The sequence below is a fragment of the Anomaloglossus baeobatrachus genome, chromosome 3, assembly GCF_048569485.1.
Source record: "Anomaloglossus baeobatrachus isolate aAnoBae1 chromosome 3, aAnoBae1.hap1, whole genome shotgun sequence".
Classification (NCBI taxonomy): Eukaryota; Metazoa; Chordata; class Amphibia; order Anura; family Aromobatidae; genus Anomaloglossus; species Anomaloglossus baeobatrachus.
The window spans coordinates 223,237,874-223,265,293 of NC_134355.1; the positions used below are offsets into that span (position 1 = coordinate 223,237,874).

General features: G+C 44.0%; 1 protein-coding gene across 4 annotated transcripts in view; it reads left to right on the forward strand.

Moving 5' to 3' along the window:
• The window catches only part of LYST (lysosomal trafficking regulator), a 1,763,279-nt gene that overhangs the window by 1,393,689 nt on the left and 342,170 nt on the right, over positions 1–27,420 (forward strand). For all 4 annotated transcript variants that reach the window (XR_012751618.1, XM_075339737.1, XM_075339736.1 and 1 more), the window contains exons 43-44: positions 11–228; positions 1,063–1,293. Coding sequence is in view for 3 of the 4 variants with exons in the window: in XM_075339737.1 (XP_075195852.1) it covers positions 11–228; positions 1,063–1,293 (449 nt within the window). In the remaining variant the exon portion in view is untranslated. The remainder of the gene's footprint in view (positions 1–10; positions 229–1,062; positions 1,294–27,420) is intronic.

Consider the following 27,420-nt stretch of genomic DNA (forward strand, 5'->3'; position numbering starts at 1 on the left):
AATTACACAGGCTTTGATTTTGGAGTTCGCCAGAATGGAGAACGCGTAAATCATGTTAATCTTCCAACATGGGCTCGAAATGATCCTCGACTTTTCATCTTGATTCACCGACAAGCCCTTGAATCAGACTATGTTTCTCAAACTATTTGTCATTGGATTGATCTGGTATTCGGTTATAAACAAAAAGGACGTGCTGCTGTTCAAGCTATCAATGTGTTTCATCCAGCTGTGAGTCTAATATTGATTACATATTTACCTGTTAATGTCTACATTATCAGTAGTGGAATTTTAATATATGTTTTATCCAAAGCCTTAAAATTAGAATTCAGTCATAAACATCTGTTCCTGTGATGCCAACAGATGGTGTCTCCAGTTTGAATCATGTCTGTATAATGTTCGAGTATTGTCGCTTGACACATTTATCACATATAAACTGCATAGGTGATACGTGCTATATTGAGGGGAAATTTATTTTGCTTATTTATATAGCGCTGTCATATTCCACAGCGCTTCACAACCATCATTATCACTGTCCCCATTGAGGCTCACAATCTAAATTCCCTATTTTAGTATAGCATTTGGAGTGTGGGAGGACACCCAGGCAGACAAGGGGAGGACATACAAATGCCTTGCAGATATTGTCTTTCATAGAATTTGAACCCAGGATCCCAATGCTCTAAAGCAAGCTTGCCAAACACTGAGCCACCGAATTCCCTTTCCTATAACAATTATTGTAGATTGTTTTAATTTTTCATTATGCACAGTACTTTTACTAGCAAAGTGTCAGATTCAGTTATTGAGAATTAAATCTTTCATTGAGAACCCAAAAATTGGTAAGTCAAGAAAAATGTGCATTCACTTACATTGGGGCGGCACATTTAATTGTCTTTTTTTCACTTTGTTCCCATTAGTTCTCAGAATGCCCCTGCAGTCTTGCAATTGTAGAGAATTTATTAATTTCTCATCCTAGCAATAGGTCATCCTTGTTTTTGCTGAGATAACCTTATTAATACACAGCAATCACGTTAGATAAAAATAATTATGCTTCGTATTTTCCTCTAGACTTATTTTGGAATGGATGTTTCAGCAGTTGAAGACCCCGTACAGAGGCGGGCATTAGAAACTATGATAAAAACATATGGGCAAACACCACTTCAACTTTTCCACTCAGCCCATGTGAGTCGCACAGGATCAAAGCTTCTGATAGAAGGAGAACTCCCTGCAGCCATGGGATTGCTAGTTCAATTTGCCTTCCGGGAAAGCAAAGAGAACACCAAAGAATCTACATTCCCTGTATGTAAAAATAGCCATTTACTTTATTTGAATGGTTTTAAATAATACCTCTTACGAAAACAGTTGTTTTAACAATTCATTATAATTAGTGTCCTTTTAAATATTTTTTGATTTTGTAATTACTAGCTATTGTGATAGGATAGTCCATAACTATATCTTAGTCCACTGTATTTTCTGTTATCTAACAACCACGAAAAATATTGTGCTATTTATGTAGAAGTATTGTCTTCAGTACTACACTGCCTTTTAACTGGCTTACACTGTATAAGATCAAGAAAAATCGACTTTCAATGAGTGAGATTAATCAGAACCGCTTACTGATGGTTAGATGTGCTTGTAGATTGGTATGAGTGAACCCGAACTATAAAGTTCATGGTTCATGCCAGACACTTAATGTCCGGGGCTCGAACTCAAGCACAGACTTTTCATGGAAGTCCATGTCGAAGTTCGGGTGCTCTTTGTATACTAAAGGTGAGTCCACATGTCCTGTAATGATGTGATAGAACCTGTTGGGAATAAAGTTCTGTAAATACAACGTTTTTGTATGTTAACGGATTGCTATTTAGCCATCCTTTTTTCTTGCATTTGTAACTGATCCGTTTTTCTCTTACAGGAACCGTAAATAGCTATCAGTTAATGAATCCGTTCTCCATAGACTCCTATGAAACCCTAGAACGCATATTGGGGGCCTTTTAGGCCCCCATGCTTACATTTTTGCTATTATCTGCAAAATTACTTTAGTTTGAATTTTGAAACTCCAGGTGTTCCTCAAGTATGTCGTTCTTGATAACATCCAGTTGTTCATATAATTTTTTTCATAGGCATTTTGGTGTAACAATGCTTGTTTGGTGAAAACTACATCTATACGGATTGGGGGCCTTTTAGGCCCCCGCTATTTTACCATGTTCTCAGTGTCTCAAGTTACTTTATTTGTACTCAGTAATGCTGGTAGAGGGGCCAGGTTGTGGATAACAACATGTGAGGATGTCATGTGATTTTTGGAGGGAGTGATAAGGGCATATATGATAAGAGGAAATTAGAAGAATCATTCACTTTGATGATAAGCGAACTCGTGCAGCGAGGTTTGAAACAGACAAATTAGCCCCTATCTGTTATATCTGGAACATATTTATCAAAAATTGCACAAAACTTTACAATCCTAGTACTAATGTTACTGTAGATGAGCAACTTGTACCGTTCAGAGGACGCTGCAAGTTCCTACAATACATGTCCAGCAAGCCAGCCAAGTACAGAATAAAAATCTTCTGGATGTGTGATTCTGCAAATTATTATGGCATAAATGGCGTAATCTACTGTGGCAAAGAGGTTGGTGCACCAGTACAGAAGGATCTGGGGTCTGAAATAGTCAAAACCCTTGCTGTTCCAATATTCAATTCAGATAGAAACATCACCATGGACAATTATTTCACCAATGTTGATCTAGGCAATTTTCTGCTTGCAAAAGCTATTACACTTGTTGGTACTATAATGCAAAACAGTTGAGAAATTCCAGCAGCATTCAAACACCATCATCAGCGAGCACTTTATGAGACTGTCTTTGGATTCAATAACAAAGCGACTTTAGTATCTTACAAGGCGAAGAAGGAGAAATCTGTGATTTTACTCAGTACCATGTATCACGATTGCAATGTTGACAGCAATGACAAAAAACTGAAACCAGAAATCATCCTGCATTACAATACAACAAAAGGAGGTGTATATAAAATGGATGAGATGGTGGGAGAATATTCGTGTAATAGGCAAACAAAACGATGGCCTGTAGTACTATTTTTAAATATGCTTGATGTAGCAGCCCTAAATTAATTCATTATTTATAGAGAAACTCATCCGGAATTTCATGCAAAGAGGAAGGATAGGAGACGCATATTCTTGAATGACCTTTGTCATGAACTTGTAATGCCTCACATGATAGAGCGAAGCAACTTGAAATGCTTGCCAAAGCAAACTAAAGAAGCAATGAAACAGTGTGGCGTACAGTTTCAGATTATTCCACAGCCAGGAGAAAGAAAACGAAAGCGTTGTTTCATGTGTCCACGAAACATAGAGAGGAAAACTGAGTGATATTGTTCCACTTGTAAGGAAAGATGTTTGCAAAGAACATTCTTCTGAAAAAATAACATGTCAGAATTGTTTGGAAGACTAATATAATAGAAAAGAAAGTTAGAATGCAAATGTAGCTGCAGCTAGTTTGCTATAGATTTCTATGCATTTTTGTGTGTTTTCATATCTTTGTGTGAAATTTGGAAAAAAAATGATTTTTTTGGTGTTTCCTGTGAAAAATTATAATTACAATTTTGTCCACTATTCACTATTTTATTTAGCAATTTTGAAATAAACTTGTGAAAGTTATTTAAGTGTGTTTTCCTATATTATTTGCATGGGGGCCTAAAAGGCCCCCAATACGTTAATATGTATATTTTTAACGTCATGCATTCTAGAAAACGGTAGAAATTATTTTGCAAATGAATCTCTACATGATCCTTTCTAATGGATGATTACTGGACATGTGAACTTAGCCTAATAAAGTTTGTTGAAAGGCAGCAGAACAGCCAATCAGCAAGTTTTTAAGCATGGGAAGATGCCTGTACACTGCTAAGAAAAAATATCTTAAACAATTATGTGGGATCCCACCTATTTTGATAACCAGCCCTCAGCTGTCTGCTCTACCTTGGCTGATGTCACCCTAGGTTTGGAGAAGTACCACACAGATGGCACTAGGGAAGTGGGAGATACTGACCCCTGACCAAACCTTCCGCTGGCTCCCTTGACTACCCTAGGAAGGTTCCGCACCTATGCACCGAGCAGGATACCTGGCCCTGGCTGACCCCTAACTGTTTCTTCATATGAATGCAAGCTGACAGCTTACATCCAAGGCCTGTATAGGAATATAACTCTATGGCTGTGTGCGCACGTTGTATCGTGTCACTGCAGAAAATTCTGCGGTGATTTGACAACTCATGTGTGATTCAAATCGCTGCAGAAACACTGCATAATGGATGCAGTGTTTCTGCAGAAAAAATGCCGATTTCATGCTCTCTGGATGCTGCCTCTCCCATTGACAGAGTGGGAGCTGCATCCAAAGTGCACGAAAGAAGTGACATGCTGCATTTTTAAACGCACCGATTTGGATCAAAATTTCAGCATCCAAATCGCTGCGTTCAAAAAAGCATCTTGGGAGAGATAAAGCTACTGGATAGGGATATACTGTAAGTGATAGTATTAGTAATAGCTAGGTAACCCAGCGAAAATAACACGCCTAAAATATAACTTTTAATGTGATATAAATAAAAAAGACCAACAAACACTTATCGCGCAAGGAGCGCCTAAAAATGTCACTACCTGTGATGTCCTATATAACTTGTTAGTAGGAATACTCTTTCACAGAAAGACAATATTAAAATGATCAGCAGCAAACAATCCCTAGTCATAAATTGCAAGATAGGGAACTAGTGGCGCAGCACTAGTTCATGCCATGTGTCGGGACCCTGTGGCTGATTTGCCGGTCCTATGAAGGACACTTAACATTTCTTTGGATTTGTGTCTGGACCTTGTGGCTGATATGCCGGTTCCGTTGAAGGACACTGAATACTTCCTTTCGATTCTTATTCTACTCTCCTGAGGATATGATGAAACGCGTTGAGAGAAAAATCCCATATTTATACATTTCGGAGTTGATTTTGAGTGGATCCTTGGAATACCTGGTGGAACCAGGGGATCTCTTTGATTTTGGGTAGCTCCGTTTTTGACAAATCTATTTGATTGAGGAACATTCATCCACAGTGACCTGAAGACGGGTGAGACTGTTCCTTTTCATTCCCTATCTTGCAATTTATGACTAGGGATTGTTTGCTGCTGATCATTTTAATATTGTCTTTCTGTGAAAGAGTATTCCTACTAACAAGTTATATAGGACATCACAGGTAGTGACATTTTTAGGCACTCCTTGCGCTATAAGTGTTTGTTGGTCTTTTTTATTTATATCACATTAAAAGTTATATTTTAGGCGTGTTATTTTCGCTGGGTTACCTAGCTATTACTAATCCAAAAAAGCATCTTGCACAAGGATTATGCACAATCTTCATAGATTGTGCAGGGTATGCAGGACGCATGCATTTACGCTGCAGTGCTAGATGCAGCGTAAATGCATGCAATACGCATACGTGCGCACTGCGCACATGCCTTATCACAAGCAAATGCCAAGAGGAAATGTGGGTACTTAAGGACACCAGGGGAAGTGATGATGATTAACAGCTGAAAGGTGAGGATATGATCAGGGTCCTAAAAGGAACAAGATTAACCCCAAGCAGAGAATATACATAGGCTACCATTTACACCACAGAACGAAGAATAGAATGTCAGGGAGCAGTTGGTGTAGCCAAAGGCTGTGACCTTCTATAACTAGCCACCACTGGACTGTCTGTCAGATGTGACACACCCGTGACAGCTGGTTATCAAAATTGAGGGGATCCCACATCTATTTAAAAAAATATTTATTTAAATAGTTTAAGAAAAAAAACTGTGGTGCCCCCCTATTTATGATAACCAGCCAAGGTAAAGCAGACTGCTGTGGATTGGTATTATCAGGCTGGAAAGGTTATTTGGCACTTCCCTGTCTTAAAATAGCAGCCTGCAGCCACCCTACAAGTGGCGCATTCATTTGATGTGACAATTTGGGCTCTTTGCCCAGCTCTTCTCGATTGCCTTGGTGTGGTGGAAATTGGGGTAATACTTTTGGGGTTGATATCAGCTGTGAATTGACAGCTGACATCAAACCCAAGGGTTATTAATAGAGCGTCTCCTACCTATAAGTGTAAAATTAAAAATCACATTAATTTAAAAGAATCCTCAAAGTTCCAACCTAATCCATTTGATGCAATGTCTCACAACGCCCATTGAATCTAATGGAAGCAATGTTTGTTCTTATGCTGCCAATAGAAAATACCAATTGTATGTTTCATATGGTGGCAGCCGCACCATTGATTTCTTCACTAACTATGATTGCCATCATTTAGTATATTGTATTCAATGCACCATCTGCAATGCATGATATACTGTATATATTGGATACACTACTTACAAGTAGAGACGAGCAAACCTAAGGTTCGATGTTCGGCATTTGGGTTCGGAAACCGACTACCAAAAATACAAAGATTGGATTCAAAGTTCAAGTGAGTTCCGAGTGCAAACCACTCAAGCGAGCAGCACTGTGCTGGGGTATGAGTGATGCGCATCCTTGTACAAGATTTTTGCAGTGTTTGAACGTTTTGCACTTGGGTTAAATTCTGCATGGTCAAATGTAATGTGCACACACAAAAAAAAAAATGAAAACCCTGCCTCCCCTCCCCCTGAAGTGCAATGCTAATGACTGGCAGCATGTAGATCGAGCCACGAACTGCCCAACTACAGAATTCTATTGAGGTTCGGATCAAATCGGGGTTACAAACTGAACTTTTTTAAGGTTCAACTGTACCTGCCAAACCGAACTTCCAAAGGTTCACTCATCTCTACCCGCAAGCTCAAAAGATGGATTGCAGACTATCTTTCCAACATTAATAACAAGAATAGTTCTTATACAAGTGCAGTCAGACATTATGTTACTGTATACAATACTGACTTATCTAGTTTTCGTTTTTATGGTCTTGAGAAAGTGAGATGTCGAAATAGAGGAGGAACCTAGCAAAAACAATTAATGAGGCGGGAGGCTTTTGGGAATCTTACTTTAGACACTAAATTCCCTAATGGAATGAACTTTAAAAATAATTTATTTTACATTTATTAGTTTATTTGCCTGATTCTTTTTGGAGACTGCATTCAGTTATATTAGTTAATTCTAGTGTTTATTCGATTGAAATGGTACACAGGTTTAGTGATCACTCCAGGTTGTGCATATACTCAAGCTTATTACAGGTTAACGTGATTGGTTTTGATTAGGGATGAGCGAATGTATTTGCCACTATTCGGTATCCGACGGCTATTATGGTATTCGCTGCAATACTTTCCTTTTCATTTCTGGACTTCCTGGCGCCTTTTCCAGCCAATGAACACATCTGATGTTGCTTGCCCTCACAGTAACGCCGCAGCCATCTTTGTTGTGGTGTTACTATGATTGGCGTGGCCGCACAGCGTCATAGAGGCTATATAAGCCAGCGGCCATTTTGGTCAGTCGGTCTCTCCCTCTCTCTTTCTTACTCACCAATCACGGGCGCTGTGCTGCACAGCTGTCACACTGTGGCAGGTTCTCCGGCTTTTGAAAATGCCGGCCGCACATTATTCCATCTCGTATTCCCTGCTTCCCTCGCCCACCAGTCAGACATGCCCCCACGCTGAGTGACAGCTGTCTTACTGCAACCAATCACAGCCGCCGGTGGGCGGGTCTATATCGTGTAGTAAAATAAATAAATAATTTAAAATGACGTGCGTTCCCCCCCAAATGATACCCAGCCGAGGTAAGCACACAGCAGCGGGCTGGTAATCTCAGGCTGGGGAGGGCGAGGGCTATAGTTATGGCCCCCCCTCTCGCAGCCGAGAATATCAGCCCGCTGCTGCCCCGAGAATGTCACATCCATTAGATGTGACAGTGCCGGCATGTCACCGGCCCTTCCCGATTGCCGCGATGCGGTGGCAATCGGGGTAATAAGCAGTTAATAGCGACCCATAGCTGCCACTAAAGGGTGCTTTACACGATGCGACATCACTAGCGATCTCGTTAGCGATGTAACACGCCAGATCGCACATACGTTTTGCCGAGATCGCACATGTGTCCGGCGCTTCAAATAATGACCTATGTGCGATCTCAGCAAATCTTATCTGTGATCTGGCATGTCACATCGCTAACGATATCGCTAGCAATGTCGCAGCGTGTAAAGCACCCTTAAGTTCAAGATTAGTAATGGCAGCGTCTATGACACGCCATCACTAATCTGTAAGTAAAGTAATTAAACACACACCGAAAAATCCTTTATTTGAAATAAAACACCAAAAAGCCCCTCTGTCACCACTTTATTAACCCCCCCCAAATATCCAGGTCCGGCATAATCCACACTGATTCAGCGACGTTTGTGAGCGAGTGCTCAATGCAGCCTCATTCCGTGAACGATGCTGCAGGGGTAACTCCAGGTCATTTCTCACGGTTGGTGATGTCAACACATTACCGCTCGCGAGAACTTCAGTGCTGCTTTAAAGCGCAACTCAGAGTGCCATCACTGACCGGCAGTGACCCTGCGAAAACTCAGATCCAAGCTCCCGCAGGGTCACTGCTCTATCAACATACTGTTGGGGGGGGAACACATACATCACAAATAAAAGCTGTAATATCTATCTATCTATCCCACTATCGATCTATCTATCCATCTATCTCTTTCTCTATCTGTCTGTCTATCTATCTATTTATTATCCATCTATCTATATGTCTATCTATCTACAGTATCTATCTATCCATCTATCCATCCCTCTATCTATCCATCTATCTATCTATCCCTCTCTCTATCTGTCTGTTTGTCTATCTATCTATCCCTCTATCTATCTATCTATCTATCCATCTATTGGATAGATGGATAGATAGATAGACAGATGGATAGATAGAGGGATAGATTGATGGATGGATAGATACATAGAAGGAGAGATAGATGGATGGATAGATAGATAGAGGAATAGATATAGGGATAGAGAGATAATGGATAGATAGAGGGATAGAGAGATAAATAATTGTAATACTATTGTATGTACTGAGGATTTCGATTGCGTTAGGGCAATGACAACCAGAGACGGGTTCTTGGTGCAAAGACATTTTATAATATGTAACCACAATATGTACACAGAACAGAATATACACAGTAGAACATAAACACAGTAAATACCTGCCGGGTTCGGAGCAAAGGGGAATTCCCGGGACCGCGCACCGGACTCCCCCAGGGAGACCACCAGGAGCGAACCCCTATACAGGGGCTGTCTGGCAATTACCCCAGAAGGCCTAAATGCGCAGCAGCCGGGACACGAAAGGGCAACAGGTATAGTCCAAAAATGTCCGTATGTGATGTGAGTCCTAGGGTGGATATGAAACGGAAGGGACCGGGCAGAAGTGCCGACCAGAGACGGCAGACAGAGTCCGAGCACAGCTTGATGAGACAGGTGAAGTCCAGAGCTGGTGTCGGGTGTTTCAACAGGATCCAAACAGCAATCAGGAGATGAGAGCAGCAGGGCAGGAGTACACAGGAAGCAGTATACTCAGGCAACTAGACTAAGCTTAGGGGCGGGCTTTTAAACAGATGAACAGGAAGTAGGGCAACAGAACAGAAAACTCCATGTTAACAAAGGGCAAGATCCTTCAGAAGAAAACTGGAAATCCGGGAACTCTGACAATAATGCATAGATAGAGGGATATATAGAGGGATAGATGGATAGATAGAGGGATAGATAATGGATAGCTAGATAGATAATGGATAGATAGCGTGATAGAGAGATATAAAAATGGATAGATAGATGGATAGATAAAGGGATAGATAGATAATGGATAGATAAACAGAGCGATAGATAGACAATGGATAGAGAGATAGAGAGATAGATAATGGATAGATAGAGGGATAGATAATGGGTAGATAGAAAGATGTATAGATAGATAAAAAAGGATAGATGGATAGTTAGATAGATAGGCAGACCGATATCAAACACATATATAATGTCCCACCTCCCTGCATATTCTAAGCTGGCACTCTTTAGTGACTTTCATGTGGCACTAAAGGGTGCCTAGTCTTGTATTTAGCCAAAAAAATAAATAATTAAAAAAAAAGTGATGTGGGGTTCCCCGATTTTTAATAGCCAGCTAGGGTTAAGCAGATGGCTTCAGCCTGTAGACCACAACTGGCAGCTTTACCTTGGTTGGGGATCCAATTTGAAGGGCCCCCCAGACTCTTTTTTTATAATTATTTATAAATAATAAAAAATCGTGTTCCCCCCAAATTGGTTCACCAGCCAAGGTAAAGCGGACGGCTGTGGTCTGGTATTCTCAGGGTGGGAAGGTCCATAGTTATTGGCCCTTCCCAGCCTAAAAATAGCAGGCCGCAGCCACTCCAGAAGTGGCGCATCTATTAGATGTGCAAATCCTGGCGCTTCGCCCCAGCTCATCCCGTAATAAATGGGGTTGATACCAGATGTGTAATGTCACCTGACATCAAGCCCAGCAGTTGGTGATGTTATGGCATCTATCATATACCCGACATCACCCACTGTCAGTACTAACCATTCTCTCTTTCACCAATTTATTGTAAAGATAAAAAAATCCCCTGTTACCCATTTTGGAAGTCCCTTGATAACTCTGGACCTTCTAGAATATGGGGGGCTTGCTCAGGGAACGTGTCCCCCATTTTCTAGGAGTGCAGACCGTCCATGTGAGGAGTGTGGGTGCAAAGAATCTGCACCTACCCTCCCCGGGTCAGAGCAGCAGTGTCTGTGCAGCCAGCGCAGCTCACACAACACAGCAAGCTGAGCTGACAGACGCGCTCTGCGCATGCGCCTAGCGTTTATTGTGAAGGAGGAGGGATGCGGGGGATCAACGCTGCAAAAAGGTAGAAACACCGGGAAACTCCGGGGGATATGGGGGGGTGACTTAGCTGGACCTGGGGAGGAGTTTTCAGATGCATGTGTCATGGAACATGCAACAGAAATCAGAGGAAGAGGGTGAATGCGGGTGGCGCGTTAGTCTGCATCCTGTCATCTTGGATGAATCGGGAGGGGGCAGAAATGCAGTGAGGCACCTTCTACAGGCTGTGCCTTTTCCCATTCATTTCAGCCTCTTCCTCAGTCACCACAGGTCACCGACAGGTCCATGCGTCCCACCGAGCGCTGATCAGGGATGCAAATAGCGTATCTGCATCCGTGGTCAATTTTCGGCGGGACTTTTTTTTTTTGTCCGTATTTTGCGTCGTTTTTTGCATCTCATCCGTGTGTGCTTTCTGCAGCGGCCGAGCGCTGCTCAGGGATGCACATAACGGATCGGCATCCCTGCTCAATTTTTGACGTGACTTTTTTTTTCCGTATCCCCGACGCATTTTGTATCTCATCCGACCGTGCGTCTTGCAGCGGCCGATCAGTGCACGGCGTCTGTGCGTTTGAAAAGTCGAATGGTGTTCCTTCTCTTCCAAATCCTGCCATGCGCCCAAACAATTGCTTTCAACCACATATGAGGTATCTGCGTACTCGGGAAAAATTGCACAATACATTTTATGGTGTATTTTTTCCTAGTACTGTTGTAAGAAAAAAAAAAAGCTACCTGGTTGAAGCAAAAATTTTGTGTTAAAAAAAAAAAAATATTTCACGGTTCAACGTTATCAACTTCTGTGGAGCCCCTGGGGGTACAAGGGGCTCACCAAACATCTAGATAAATTCCTTGAGGGGTCTAGTTCCAAAATGGGGTCATTTGTGGGGGAGCTCTACTTTTTAGGCACCATAGGGGGTCTCCAAACATGACATGGCGTCCGCTAATGATTCCAACCAATTTTGCTGTCAAATGGTGCTCCTTCTCTCCTGAGTAGAGATGAGCCACCCCCCCTAGAGTTCAAGTTCGGTTCGGTTCATCGGACGAGCCATTCGACGAACCTCTCGAATCCCATTGAAAACAATGGGAGGCAATCACAAACACCTAAAACACCTGGAAAACACCCTCAAAGGTGTCCAAAAGGTGACAAACAACTCCCAAGACAACACAAACACATGGGAAAGTGACAAGGACATATACTCATGCGAAAACAAAACAGCTGGACAAGGAAAAAGAGGAGACACAGATATGAGTATATGCAAGGAAACATCGATGCCATTACTGTGCAACTTGAGCCTTGCTCATTTTAGGCTTCTAATCTGGATAAATTGCCTGAGCTCGCCACGTACGCCTTGGGGATCTTGTCGTGTCCCACAGCCAGCATCCTCTCGGAATGTGTTTTCACTGCTGCTGGGGGCGTGCTGACGGATAAGCACACGCGTCTGTCCACTGACACTGTGGACTGTGGACATACTAACGTTCACCAAGATGAGGAAGTTATGGATCACAGAGGACTTTTCTACCCCTGTGTCAGCCAGGGGAGGCGAAAGGCTGGTGTATTTTTGAGAGTGCTTCATGCAAAGCATCTTTGTAAGCTTGAAAATGGGGGGCAACTGATGCCAGTCAAGTGGGGTGTGTGTGGCCCAATTAGTGGAAACGAGGGAGATTGTGGTTGGAGTCCCCTCGCTGTGTTTTACATGATTTTCGAAGGGCATGACATGCCTAAGAGGTTGAGTTTCAGCATCTGCAACTTGTTGGCTACAGAAAGGCTGCCTTTACACCTTTTTGAGACTGAGGATTTTCGAGACCTTATGCCCATCGCAGTGCCCCAAGAGCCGATGCCCAGTCGCCACTCCTTCTCCAAGAAAGGGGTGCCCGCGCTACCACAGCAGGTCGCACACAACATCACTGCTTCCTTGAGAAACTCTGTGTGTGACAGGGTGCATTTCACCACAGATACTTGGACCAGTTAGCATGGACTGGGGAGTTAAATGTCGCTGACTGGGCACTGGGTAACTATGGTGAGAGATGGAGAAGGGTCTGCTGTACAAGTCTTGCCGTCCCCACGAGTTGCATGTCAATCCTTCCTCTGTATGTAGAAGTTCCTACACTGCTTCTGCCTCCTCAACCTCGTGTGAGTCCTCCACCTCGGCCCAAATGCTGTGTGGTCAGGCCACCCGCGTTGTAACTACGCACAAGGAATCCCACACACCTCCTTACTATGCTGGCAGCAGAGCTCAGCAGCATGAGGCGGTCGACTCTTTTCTTTGAAATGTCTGTGAATTGTGAATCACACCGCTGAGGAGTTGTGGACGGTAAGCTCTGGAGAGTGAGACCGAGTTTCATCAATGGTTGTCTCCACTCAACCAGCAGCCAGGGAAGGCCGGGTGCGACCATGATGCAAACCTGGGTGCGGCCCTTCGCCGTGACAATGCGACACACGTGCCTTGTGTGGCTCACGTGTTGAACCTGGTTGTCCAGCAATTTTGAAAGCACTATCCTGGCCTACATGGCCTCCTTCAGAGAGCATGGTGTAACGCCTTCCTTGATCTACACACTCAGACGGGCTATAAAGGATAGGCTAGAGGGAAGCCACTCACCAAGCAGGACCCCCCAGAACCCTGAAACCCTTTAACCTCTATATAGGGATTTGGAATTACACAGGGCCCAAGGTGATCATTACCTGTGGAAGGCTACAGTTCCAGAGAATAGTAGTCAGGCAGGGTCAAAACATTAATTGAGGAACAGAATGGGACGGCCAGGACTTAATCAGAAAACAAGCAGAGGTGAAATGCAGATCAGCCAACAAGGTACATAAACAGCAGGCAGGAAAAGTAGTCAGGAAACAAGCACACAAAATCACAAAACAGAACTGGGGGTAACAGTAACCAGAGGTTCATAGATATGTTTGGCAGTGGTTAGCAGACAGGATGGGCCTAAAAAAGGGTGTGGTGTCTTCCAATTGTTTGTAGCTGAATGATGGTACTTCATCTGTGAGACACCTACCACCTACATTCAGCCTGTGGTTCTCCATCTGTCAAGGTAACGCATCCCAGTGGGTGAGTATAACCTGCGTCCACCTGCGCCGCTGGCATCGACTTCTCTCCCATCATCAGCACTATGCACGAAAGGAACACGTTGTCACCTGGCGACCGGAGTACAAATTGATGGAGCGGACTCCGGTCGTGACTTAACAGCCGTGTTCGGCAATGATGCAAACCTGGCTGCGGGCCTTCGTCAGGGCAATGTGACACACCTGCCTTGTATGGCTCACGTGTTGAATCTGAATCTCCAGCAATTTTTAAACCACCATCCCGGCCTACATGGCCTTGTGCAGCGGGCACGCTCGCTATGTGCTCACTTCCATCGTTCGCACCCAGCAGCTTAACAACTTTCATCGCTCCAGAAGTATTTTGGTCTGGCGGTTCAACGCCTGAAATGCGATGTGCCGACATGCAGGAATTTGAATCTGCCCATGTTGCAGTGTCTGTGGCAGCACCGCCGAGCCCTGCTGAAATACGTTATGACGTATACCCTGGGCTAACCTGATCCAGAAGTGGTGCAGATCACTCTGTTGGAGTGGTGTCTGATTAAGGACCTATGCACCCTTCTACACAGTTTACAAATGTTGACGAAGATGTTTAGCACTGGCGATGCTATTCTCAGCGTCACAATTCTGGTCATCTACATGATGGAGCACACTGTAAGCATTATTCGGAGTCAGGTGTTGGGACAAGAGGAAGAGGAGGAAGTACAGGAGGAGTCATATGCGGAAGATTTAATGAGATCTACAAGGTCCAGACGGTCAGCGGCACCTAGGCGGCAGTCATGGGACGGTGGGGGAGAGGGATTAACAAGGGCGCATAGTATCAGCAAAACTGTTGAGGAAGGTGCAGGAGCCCATGAAGAAATAGATGACGAACTGGCGATAGGCATGCAAGACTCAGCAGATGAGTGAGAGCTTGCTCACATTTCGGTGATTGGGGGGAGAGGGCAGAGGAAGGAGGCACGATTTTCACCTCTCCACCACCAACACACCAAGGACTTGGTCATCCTGGATGCACAAGACACATGAGCGCCTTCTTGCTGGACTACCTACAACATGACCCTCGGATTGTACGAATTCGAAGTAATGCTGACTACTGGGTTGCCACACTTTTAGATCCCCGGTACAACACAAAATTTTGAGAATTCCTGCCATAGAAAGGGACGCACGTATGCAGGAGTATCAGCAGAAGGTGGTACGCAATCTTAGATCTGCTTTTCCACTAAACACCTGTGCTGCACAGAGTGAATCTCAACACTTTTTCATGGATAGGAAGAAATGGTCTTTTACTTGTCCACATCTGAGGGACCGAGAGCTGGCTGCTGGGCTGAGACGGCATTGAGTACGGTGTCCCCGCAGAGTTGCACTTTTGGTCATATACAAAATGAGTTGAAAAAGGACAGATGCTGGTGGAAAGGGGAACAGGTGTGTTGGAAAGGGGAAAAAAGTTTGTGTCTGTGGGTTTGGTGGTTAAGCAACAGTAACATTTGCTGAAGAAACAACCTGTTATGGTGGGAATGGCAGATTTGGATAAGGTGGTATATACTATGTTACCGCTATATAAAAAAATGAAGAAAAAAAGAAAGAGAAAGGTATATATCCCCATCGCCAGACGGTGTCCACTGTGCTCCCAGATGGAAAAGGAGAGGCTGGCAACTGGAAGGTTAGGTGGAGGATACAGAGCTGGGTGGCTCTGAAACAAATAGTAGCCTGAACCGAGTTAGACGACACTCTGATCTGGAGACTGAGAGCCCTCTTAGTGTAACAGGGTCCACACGCCCACCCAGCCCAGGAACTCCCTGTTAACAACACAGGGGCCATTGGGTAAGCTGTTTGTGTGCGTAGGGGCCACACCTGTGGACAGCAGGCACATCAGCAGCAGCAGGCCTGTTAATGCCACTGGGCTGCACTAGCAGGACTGGTAGGACAGGAGCTGGTCTTAACCGTTCAGCGTTACCAACTGTGGTGGCGGCCTGCATCGACGCCCTATCCCTGCCTACCTCTGGCCTAAAGCCGCAATGGGTTCAACACATGAAGGTGTGCTCTTTCGGAGCATGATAGAAGACTGCACACCTCCTTGTTGGCTCCAGCCCCTTTTATAACTTGATTCCGCCCCAAACCAGGGTAGACCACAATGCACCTCCTGGAGACAAAAGCAGAGTGACACGTCATGAGTGGCATAACTAGCGTCCTATTCGGAACCGGAACTTCAATGATGACCTCATGGCTGCCACGACCCAAACACCTCACCAGTTATCGTCTGACCAACAATAATGAGGTGACAAGTCATAGGGGCGGGCCTCTGCAAGCCAGTTGGGAGTGGCCTGACCACATCGTCAGGACACCTGATGCCCTGTGGTCTATATGGGCCCCTCACATCAGGGGCAGGTCCAAAGAGTTCATTACCGGACCTAGTCTCTGATGCAGTAAGTACCTGAGCATGCTCAGTAGCATGAAATACAGTCTCTGAAAAAAGACTATCACTTCAGCATGCTGTCTAGGCACAACACAGGACTTAGACCCGGAACGGAGTGCAAGTACCTGTGCAAAGAGGCTTTTCCCACTAAGTGTGAAGCCCCACAGGTGTTGTGTCAGTGCATTACCTTCAGGGACTCCACGTGGAGGAACAGTCTGGTCACAGGTAGGTTGCTTCTTTATATTTAGTTTCGGGACGCCACTCTCGGTATTGCGGTCAGTGGGGACCGCCACCGCAGTGTAAGGGGACACCTGGGGCTGATGTTGGGTGCAGTTAGTTGTAGTGGCCTCCCGAGAGTGAGGCAAGCCCCAGGGCCCTGTGTAAGTGTGTGGGACCACAGGTCGCAGAATGACTCAGGCACAGTCCAAACAAGCATACGCTGTAGCCCGAAATGAAGACTTAGCCTCAGGAATTGCATACTCAGCCTGAGCATACTCAGTAGGCGAAACACTGGAGTTAGGCTGCGGCTGGGGTAAATTGGCACATACATGCGCACTAGCCGCCTCTCCACACTTAGACGTGGAGGAGAGAGCAGCCAGCTGGACAACCCGAGGCACAGCCCTAAATGGCAGCTGACGCCTAGGCGCAACTAGAACCGCAGCAGGTTACTTGCGTTTACGGCGGCACCGATTCGTAACAACAAATAACAGCCAAAATAACAGGTGTACTTCTTCCCATGGATAATCTGATATGGTCCTTTTTTCACGGACACGACCAGCGCTAAGAAATGTAGATGAGGCACCAAAACAGCAGCTGCTTCAATGGATCTCAAGTGCGCCATAAAGTGGCCTCTCCTCTACCTCAAGTTCAATATCACAAATACTTCATTCCACTGTGGTGTCAACCCAATCGCACTTGCTTCCTAACAACTCTCAAGTTTCCACCAGCCCTGCGGAGTATGGGGTAACAGAGATGGTTGAGTCTGCAGAGCTGTTCAGCCACACTATAGCCTGTGAATCAGAGGTCTGCTCAAAAGCTGCAGTGAGTATAGACAAAGAAGTTATTATTTATTTATAGAGCACCATTGATTCCATGGTGTTGTACATGAGAAGGGGGTTACATACACAATACATATACAAGTAACAATAGACAGACTGGTACAGAGGGAAGAGGGCCCAGCCCTTGCGGGATTACATTGTAAAGTATTTTGGGGAGGAGACAGTAGGTGTGGTGTAGGTTGTGCGGCAGCTATGCACGGTGGTGGTGTCATTGAAGGTTATAGTCATTTCTGAACAGATGATTTTTCAGGTTCCGTTTGAAGCTTGCGGGTGTAGGCAGATAATCTGACATGTTGAGGCAGCGAGTTCCTGGAGACAGGGAAAATGATCTGCACAGATGGCCAGAAGCTTTGTGAGTCAGATCCAGGCCCCGATGAAGAAGGTGATGAGCATAATGTACACCCTCATTTCCAAACCATACATCATCCTGGTGGAGACAATGGGGAACATGATGAGGAGACTCAGATACCTGATTGTAACGACAACTTTCCTATTCGGTCAGGGTAGGAAGAGGTTGTCAAGGAGGACTCAGGACGAGGGGAATAAAAACACACAGGGTGATGATGAGGTTGGAGACCCCACTTACTGTCAAACCAAAGTCAGCCAGTCGATGACGTCAGTAGAGGAGGTGGAGGAGGATGCTACTGACGACGAGTTTACGTTGTGTCTTCCTGGACAGAGACAAAGTACTGGAAGCACATCAACAACTGAATCCTCGGCCACAACTCTGCCTCTGAGCATAAGTCATGTTGGCTATGCAGGTCGCATGGGCTGTAAGCCTTGCCTAGCCTGGGACTTTTTGGACATTGCAAAGGATCACCCAAGTCATGTAATCTGTAAGATTTGTCAACAATCTCTAAGTAGAAGGCAAAAACTCACAACTTTGAGTACTTCCACCATGAAGTGTCACATAGATATGAATTGATAGCGTGATGGTGTATTGCTCAGCTTTAGCCACTGTCAATGCAACATGCTTATTTGCCGTTCATCCTGTGCCAGCATCCTGTGCCACAGCATCCTGTGCCACAGACCAACATTCGTCCGGTGCTGTCTATACTGTTTACCGTGAGAGGAGCGTAAAGTCTGTATTTATGGCAACTGGACATCACAGTACCCGAGTACGGTAGGCTGTGCCCAGACAGTAATGCGTGCACGCAACACTTTGTTTTATTATAAAAACACATATCTGTTCTGGGTAAGCCGACTGTATAGACAATAAGACTTGCTGCCTCTGCACTGTCAAATTGTCACGTACAGTTTAAATCATAGAGGGACAGCAACACATTTGCATTGACTGTTGCTTTTCAAGATTTCCATGACTGTGTTGCAGAGCTGTGTGGTTTGCATTCACACTGTTATCATCTGCCTTATCTGTGAGGCTTCAGCTATCAAGGGTATTCAGGGGGGGTAATGTGTTTTGTCTATGTTTAGGTAGATAACTTTGAAGCTCTTGTGATGCGCCACTGGTAAGTCGTGTTCGCGCACACACACACACACACGCACAAACACACAATTACTGCTGCAACGCAGAGGGATTAGTAGGTAGTAGGCAACTTAATAGATTGTTCTATTATTTCAATTTTATGCATAGTTCTTATTGTTTGTTTTGGGAAAGCTAAACAATCATTTATCAACCCAACTGCCTAGAGTCCTTTTTCTGTTGTGTGGTTTTGCTGCATACTGTGGAGCCCACCAAGTACAATACTTAAAATGAAGCATAAGTCGCAATGGGAATTTCACTGTGCTACAATGCGGCCCAGCGGGGCTGTGCAACCACCGCCTGCCCCATCAAGTGCATCTGCATGCTCTTCATCCTCTGTGACTGTGAGGACAGCAGTCACACATGCTTTTTCACGCTGAACTTGCACCCCTTTACCCGTAAGCGGGAGTGTGATTGGCAGGTCGTCACTTGTTTTGGAAGTGGAAACAGATGGTATAGTTGAGCTGTCAGACATCGAGAGAACCACCATTGGATGAAGGCAACATTATATCCACGCCTGCACCTTCGTCACAGATTGGCTGGACTACCTGCAGTTAATAATTGCGTTCCAGAAATGGGAAGGAGTGTAGAATGCACATGTGTTGTACGTTGGTTGGCAGCAAAGGAACTCTAGCTTAGTATTCCAGACAATTTTAGGATGGCAGAAAAAGTGTCAGCTCTTTGGGCAAATTAAATAGCGTGGCAAAAGTGGGCAGGTGGGTACAGTGGCCGTGTTCTGTGTGTACCAGGACAGTAAAGGAAGCCTCACTTTCTATCCCTCCTAATGATGAAATGCAGCAAGGAATTCCCTGAGTTTGCTATTAAAATAGCGTAGCAAAATGTGCATGAGGGTAGAATGCAGAGGTGGTGGGACTTGCTTGGCACAAGAGGGACACTAAATTAGTATAGCAGACACTTTGTGGATGCCACTAATTTTCAGCACTGTTTGCTATAAAAACAGCGTAGCAAAATGTGCATGAGGGTTGAATGCAGAGGTGCTGGAACTTGCTTGGCACCAGTAGGACACTAAATTAGTATAGCAGACACTTTGTGGATGCCACTAATTTTCAGCACGGTTTGCCATTAAAATAGCATAGCAAAATGTGTATGAGGGTAGAATGCAGAGGTGGTGGGACTTGCTTGGCCCAAGTGGGACACTAAATTAGTATAGCAGACACTTTGTGGATGCCACTAATTTTCAGCACTGTTTGCTATAAAAATAGCGTAGCAAAATGTGCATGAGGGTAGAATGCAGAGGTCTTGGACTTGCTTGGCACCAGTGGGACACTAAATTAGTATAGCAGACACTTTGTGGATGCCAATAATTTTCAGCATGGTTTGCTATAAAAATAGCGTAGCAAAATGTGCATGAGGGTAGAATGCAGAGGTGCTGGAACTTGCTTGGCACCAGTGGGACACTAAATTAGTATAGCAGACACTTTGTGGATGTCAATAATTTTCAGCACTGTTTACTATATAAATAGCGTAGCAAAATATGCATGAGGGTTGAATGCAGAGGTGATGGGACTTGCTTGGCACAAGTGGGACACAAAATTTGTATAGCAGACACTTTTTGGATGCCACTTATGTTCAGCACTGTTTACTATAAGAAGTGCGTAGCAAAATGTGTATGAGGGTTGAATGCAGAGGTGCTGGGACTTGCTTGGCACCAGTGGGACACTAAATTAGTATAAATAAACAAAAACGCAAGTCTGGAAACATATATGCGGCAATCTTGTGACCGCATAGAGCACGTCCTTAAAATACAATCTATTGAGCACAAAAGAAAAAGGACTCGGCGTGCAAGGAAATAATATAAACAGTCAAGACCACAACCTCAAATACTGCATATAAAAATGATCTTTATTTATAAGATCAGATAAAAGACAGGTTGGATTATCATTATTATAATTTAGTACAAAAAAATATATATGTATAGGGATCATAGAGAAAATTGAGGACAAGGAGAAGTAGCACATTAACCCAATCATGGAAAAAGGGCTGGTCATCAAATCACAAATGGGACATTAAAATTACTCATATAACAATCAGAGCGATGTCCCATGGGGAGGGCAAGGTAGACTAGGCAGCTTAGATGAACCAAAAAATGGAGTTAATCTCATCCATGCAGATGAGGGCTCCGTGTATCAGATCATATATTCAAGGTAATGGACCCACCAAGACACAAGGATATCAAATGGAATATATTTCAAATACATCTAATCAGCCAAGTCACACTTACCCATATATATCAAAATGTGCCAGCCAGGTCGCAGAGTCGTGTGCCCCTACGCGTCTCGCCTAAAGCTTCATAAGGGGGATGTGTAAAGGAAAAAGTGCCAGTGAAAATTACCCAGCCAGGTGAGGCTTTTAAATCAGATCGCCAGAGTTGATAGGTGAATGGAACTATCAATCAAGCCCAGGTTATGATGCGAGTGCTCAGCAACCCGCCCACGCCCGCATCATTTCCGGCACTCCAGCTAATAGGTGAACCAAAATGTCACTTATGTCCAGATGACAGCGCGCGTGTTCATGTCTCCGCCCCCGCCCGCATCACTTCCGGCCCTCCAGCAATGACATAAGTTGTCAGCGTTAAGGAGGCCATCGGGAGCGGGCGCAGGGAAGGAAAAAAACGAAAGCGCTCGCACAGGACAACGTCATGTCATAGAAGTAACGAGGGAGTGGATGAGCGCATGCGCATTTGCGTAATCAACCACGCCAACGATCATCTTAATGACAAAAAATAACATAACCATATTGCTGGACAGGGCTCTATATATGACATGTCTCAATATAGAATTATAAAGATGTACATAAAAATTAACAATAAGGAGATATGCCCAAAGGAGAGAACAACAAAAAAAAATAAATATTAAAGAATGGCAAAGAACAATAGTGGAGGATAGACAGTAATACATATATCTCTGCACATACATGTTCATACCAGGAGAGAGAGGGAGGCCATACGACCATCAATCCTCCCAACGTACAAATATACAGTTCGTGCATAACTCCAAAAAATATCCCACAATTAGAACAACCACTAGAGTCTCTCCAAGATACTAAATTAGTATAGCAGACACTTTGTGGATCCCACTAATTTTCAGCACTGTTTGCTATAAAAATAGCGTAGCAAAATGTGCATGAGGGTTGAATGCAGAGGTGATGTGACTTGCTTGGCACAAGTAGGACAGCAACGGAGTATAGCAGCAACTTTTTGGATGCCACTAAGTTTCAGCACTGTTTGCTATAAAAATAGCATAGCAAAATGTGCATGAGGGTTAAATGCAGAGGTGCTGGAAATTGCTTGGCACCAGTGGGACAAAAATGGAGTATAGCAGCCACTTTTTGGATGCCACTAAGTTTCAGCACTGTTTGCTATAAAAATAGCGTAGCAAAAGTGGGCAGGTGGTTAAAGTGGCTGGGTTCTCTAGGTCAGTGGACAGTAAAGGAAGCTTCACTTTCTATCCCTCCTAATGGTGAAATGCAGCAAGGAATTCCGTGAGCTTAGGTACACAGACGCTGTTATCTGAAGCTGTATACAGCGTTTCCACAGACCTGCCTGTCACCTATGGCTCTGAGCCCGAGGAAATCAGCCCTGAAATAAACTTCTGTCTCTAATCTGTAGAGCGCTGTGTGTATAGCATACACAGACGGAGCGGCGACTGTCACCTACACGCAGAAAGCAGATAATGGCGCCGTGAGGGAAAATGGCCGTATTTATAATGCAAGGACGTGACATTCACAGCATATGACACATGCCCTTGCTTGTCTGGCAAAAAAGACCACTTAGCTGTGTGTGTGTCTGTGATTAGCTGACATGCTGGCCCGCCCCACTGCATGCGCGCTTAGGGAAAAAAAAAAAAGGTGATCGCCATTATCCCAGCAGCACTGATCTAAACAAGCCGCCCCTGCACACTATACGCTGAAATTTGCTAACCGTGTGAATCACAGAGTGACTCACAATATTACAGTGAAAAGCCAGCTAGTAACTAGCTAGGCTTTTTGCTGATTGAACCGTTCTCGAACATAACTCGAGCTGTCGAGCTTTTAGCAAAAAGCTCGCGTTCGAGTTCGATCTTGAGCACCCCCAAAATCACTCGAACATGAAATTGGCGAACCTCGAACATCGCTCAACTCTACTCCTGAGCCCCGCCATGCGCCCAAACAATTTCTTTCCACCACATATGAGGTATCTGCGTACTCAGGAGAACATGCACAATACATTTTATGGTGCATTTTTTTCCTGATACCCTTGTGAAAAAAAAGCTACCTAGTTGAAACAACGGTTTTGTGGTAAAAAAAAAATAATTTTCTTTTCACGGCTCAACGTTATAAACTTCCATTAAGCCTCCAATGGTTCAAAGTGCTCACCAAACATCTAGAAAAAATATTTGAGGGGTCTAGTTTCCAAAATGGGGTCAATTGTGGGGGAGCTCCATTGTTTAGGCACCTCAGGGGGTCTTCAAATCCGATATGGCGTCCGCTAATGAGTGCAGCTAATTTTGCGTTCAAAAATTCAAATGGCGCTCCTTCCCTTCCAACCTCTGCCATGTACCCAAACAATTGATTTTTACCACATATGGGGTATCAGTGTACTCAGAAGAAAATGCACAATAAATTGTGTGGTGCATTTTCTCTTTTCTCCCTTGTGAAAATGAAAATTTTATGGCTAAAGTAACATTTTTGTGTTTAAAAAGTAAAATTTTCATTTTTTCCTTCCACATTGCTTTGGTTCCTGTGAAGCACCTAAAGGTTTAATAAACTTCTTGGATGTTGTTTTGAGCAGTGTGAGGGGTGCAGTTTTTAGAATGGGGTCACTTTTGGGTATTTTCTGTTCCTTAGGCCCCTCAAAGTCACTTCAAATGTGATGTAGTCCCTAAAAAAATGATTTTGTAAATTTTGTTGGAAAAATGAGAAATTGCTGATGAAGTTTGACCCCTTCTAACATCCTAACGAAAAAAAAATTTGTTTCGAAAATTGCGCTGATGTAAAGTAGACAAGCGGGAAATTTTATTTAGTAACTATTTTGTGTAACATATCTCTCAGATTTATAAGCATACATTTTCAAAGTTTGAAATTTGCAAAATTTTAAAACTTTTTGCAAAATTTCTGAAATTTTCACAAATAAACGCAAAAAAAATTGGCCTAAATTTATCACTGACGTGAAGTACAATATGCCACGAAAAAACAATGTCAGAATCTCCAGGATCCGTTGAAGCGTTCCAGAGTTATAACCTGTCAAAGTGACACTGGTCAGAATTGCAAAAAATGGCCCGGTCATTAGGGTGTTTTAGTAGCCGGGGGTGAAGGGGTTAATACTAATTGTATCACTTTAAGTTGAGCAGAATTAAAGGGGTTATTCCATGAACAATTTTGATTTTAATCAATAGATCTTAGAATAATAATTATAATAATTGCCAAAATGGGATGTACAGTGCTGGCCAAAAACATTGGCACCCCTGCAATTCTGTCAGATAATACTCAGTTTATTCTTGAAAATGATTGCAATCACAAATTCTTTGGTATTATTATCTTAATTTAATTTGTCTTCAATGAAAAGAAAAAAAAAATTGTCATAAAGCCAAACTTGATATAATTCCACACCAAACATAAAAAAGGGGGTGGACAAAAGTATTGGCACTGTTTGAAAAATCATGTGATGCTTCTCTAATTTGTGTAATTAACAGCACCTGTAACTTACCTGTGGCACCTAACAGGTGTTGGCAATAACTATATCACACTTGCAGCCAGTTGACAAGGATTAAAGTTGACTCAACCTCTGTACTGTGTCCTTGTGTGTACCACATTGAGCATGGAGAAAAGAAAGAAGACCAAAGAACTGTCTGAGGACTTGAGAATCCAAATTGTGAGGAAGCATGAGCAATCTCAAGGTTACAAGTCCATCTCCAAAGACCTGAAAGTTCCTGTGTCTACGGTGCGCAGTGTCATCAAGAAGTTTAAATCCCATGGCACTGTGGCTAACCTCCCTAGATGTGGAAGGAAAAGAATAATTGACGAGAGATTTCAACGCAAGATTGTGCGGTTGGTGGATAAAGAACCTCGACTAAGGCGGGCTTTGCACACCACGACATCGCAGCCCGATGCTGCGATGCCGAGTGCGATAGTGCCCGCCCCCGTCGCAGCAGCGATATGTGGTGATAGCTGGCGTAGCGAAAGTTATCGCTACGCCAGCTTCACACACACACTCACCTGCCGTGCGACGTCCCTGTGGCCGGCGACCCGCCTCCTTGTTAAGGGAGCGGGTCGTGCGGCGTCACTGCGACGTCACACGGCAGGCGGCCAATCAGAGCGGAGGGGCGGAGATGAGCAGGATGTCAACATCCTGCCCACCTCCTTCCTTCCGCATATCCTACGGAAGCCGCAGTGAGGCCGGTAGGAGACGTTCCTCGCTCCTGCGACTTCACACACAGCGATGTGTGCAGCCGCAGGAGCGAGGAACAACATCGGACCGTCGCGTCAGCGTAATCATGGATTACGCCGACGCTGCACCGATGATACGATAACGACGCTTTTGCGCTCGTTAATCGTATCATCCAGCCTTTACACACTGCGATGTCGCATGCGATGCCGGAAGTGCGTCATTTTCAATTTGACCCCACCGACATCGCACCTGCGATGTCGCAGTGTGCAAAGTGCCCCTAACATCCAAACAAGTTCAAGCTGCCCTGCAGTCCGAGGATACAACAGTTTAAACCCATACTATCCGTCGGCGTCTGAATGAAAAGGGACTGTATGGTAAGATATCCAGGAAGACCCCACTTCTTACCCCGAGACATAAAAAAGCCAGGCTGGAGTTTGCCAAAACTTACCTGAGAAAGCCTAAAATGTTTTGGAAGAATGTTCTCTGGTCAGATGAGAAAAAAGTAGAGCTTTTTGGGGAAAGCCATCAAATTTTGAAGGATAATGTAGGGCCCAGTGGGAGAAAGCTGGGTCTTCCTCAGAGGTCATGGGTCTTCCAGCAGGACAATGACCCAAAACACACTTCAGAAAGCACTAGAAAATGGTTTGATAGAAAGCACTGGAGACTACTAAAGTGGCCAGCAATGAGTCCAGACCTGAACCCCATAGAACACCTGTGGAGAGATCTCAAAATGGCAGTTTGGAGAAGGCACCCTTCAAATCTCAGGGACCTAGAGCAGTTTGCCAAAGAAGAATGGTCTAAAATTCCAGCAGAGCATTGTAAGAAACTCATTGATGGTTACCGGAAGCGATTGTTCGCAGTTATTTTGGCTAAAGGTTGTGCAACCAAGTATTAGGCTAAAGGTGCCAATACTTTTGTCTGGCCCATTTTTGGAGTTTTGTGTGAAATGATCAATGATTTGATTTTTGTTTCATTCTCTTTTGTGTTTTCTCATTGCAAGCAAAATAAATGAAGATAATAATACCTAAGAATTTGTGATTGCAATCATTTTCAAGAAGAAACTGAGTATTATCTGACAGAATTACAGGGGTGCCAATACTTTTGGCCAGCACTGTATTTAAAAAAAAATTCCTGTGCTGAAATAATCTTATACAGTCATATGAAAAAGTTTGGGCACCCCTATTAATGTTAACCTTTTTTCTTTATAACAATTTGGGTTTTTGCAACAGCTATTTCAGTTTCATATATCTAATAACTGATGGACTGAGTAATATTTCTGGATTGAAATGAGGTTTAATGTACTAACAGAAAATATGCAATCCGCATTTAAACAAAATTTGACCGGTGCAAACGTATGGGCACCCTTATCTACTTCTTGATTTGAACACTCCTAACTACTTTTTACTGACTTACTAAAGCACTAAATTGGTTTTGTAACCTCATTGAGCTTAGAACTTCATAGGCAGGTGTATCCAATCATGAGAAAAGGTATTTAAGGGGGCCACTTGCAAGTTGTTCTCCAATTTGAATCTCCTATGAAGAGTGGCATCATGGACTCCTCAACACAACTCTCAAATTATCTGAAAACAAAGATTATTCAGCATAGTTGTTCAGGGGAAGGATACAAAAAGTTGTCTCAGAGATTTAAACTGTCAGTTTCCACTGTGAGGAAAATAGTGAGGAAGTGGAAGAACACAGGTACAGTTTTTGTTAAGCCCAGAAGTGGCAGGCCAAGAAAAATATCAGAAAGGCAGAGAAGAAGAATGGTGAGAACAGTCAAGGACAATCCACAGACCACCTCCAAAGACCTGCAGCTTCATCTTGCTGCAGATGGTGTCACTGTGCATCGGTCAGCAATACAGCGCACGTTGCACAAGGAGAAGCTGTATGAGAGAGTGATGCAAAAGAAGCCGTTTCTGCAAGCACGCCACAAACAGAGTCGCCTGAGGTATGCAAAAGCACATTTGGACAAGCCAGTTACATTTTGGAAGAAGGTCCTGTCGACTGATAAAACAAAGATTGAATTGTTTGGTCATACAAAAAGGCGTTCTGCATGGAGGCCAAAAAAACACTTGCTACCCACAGTAAAATTTGGTGGAGGTTCCATCATGCTTTGGGACTGTGTGGCCAATGCCGGCACCGGGAATCTTGTTAAAGCTGAGGGTCGCATGGATTTAACTCAGTATCAGCAG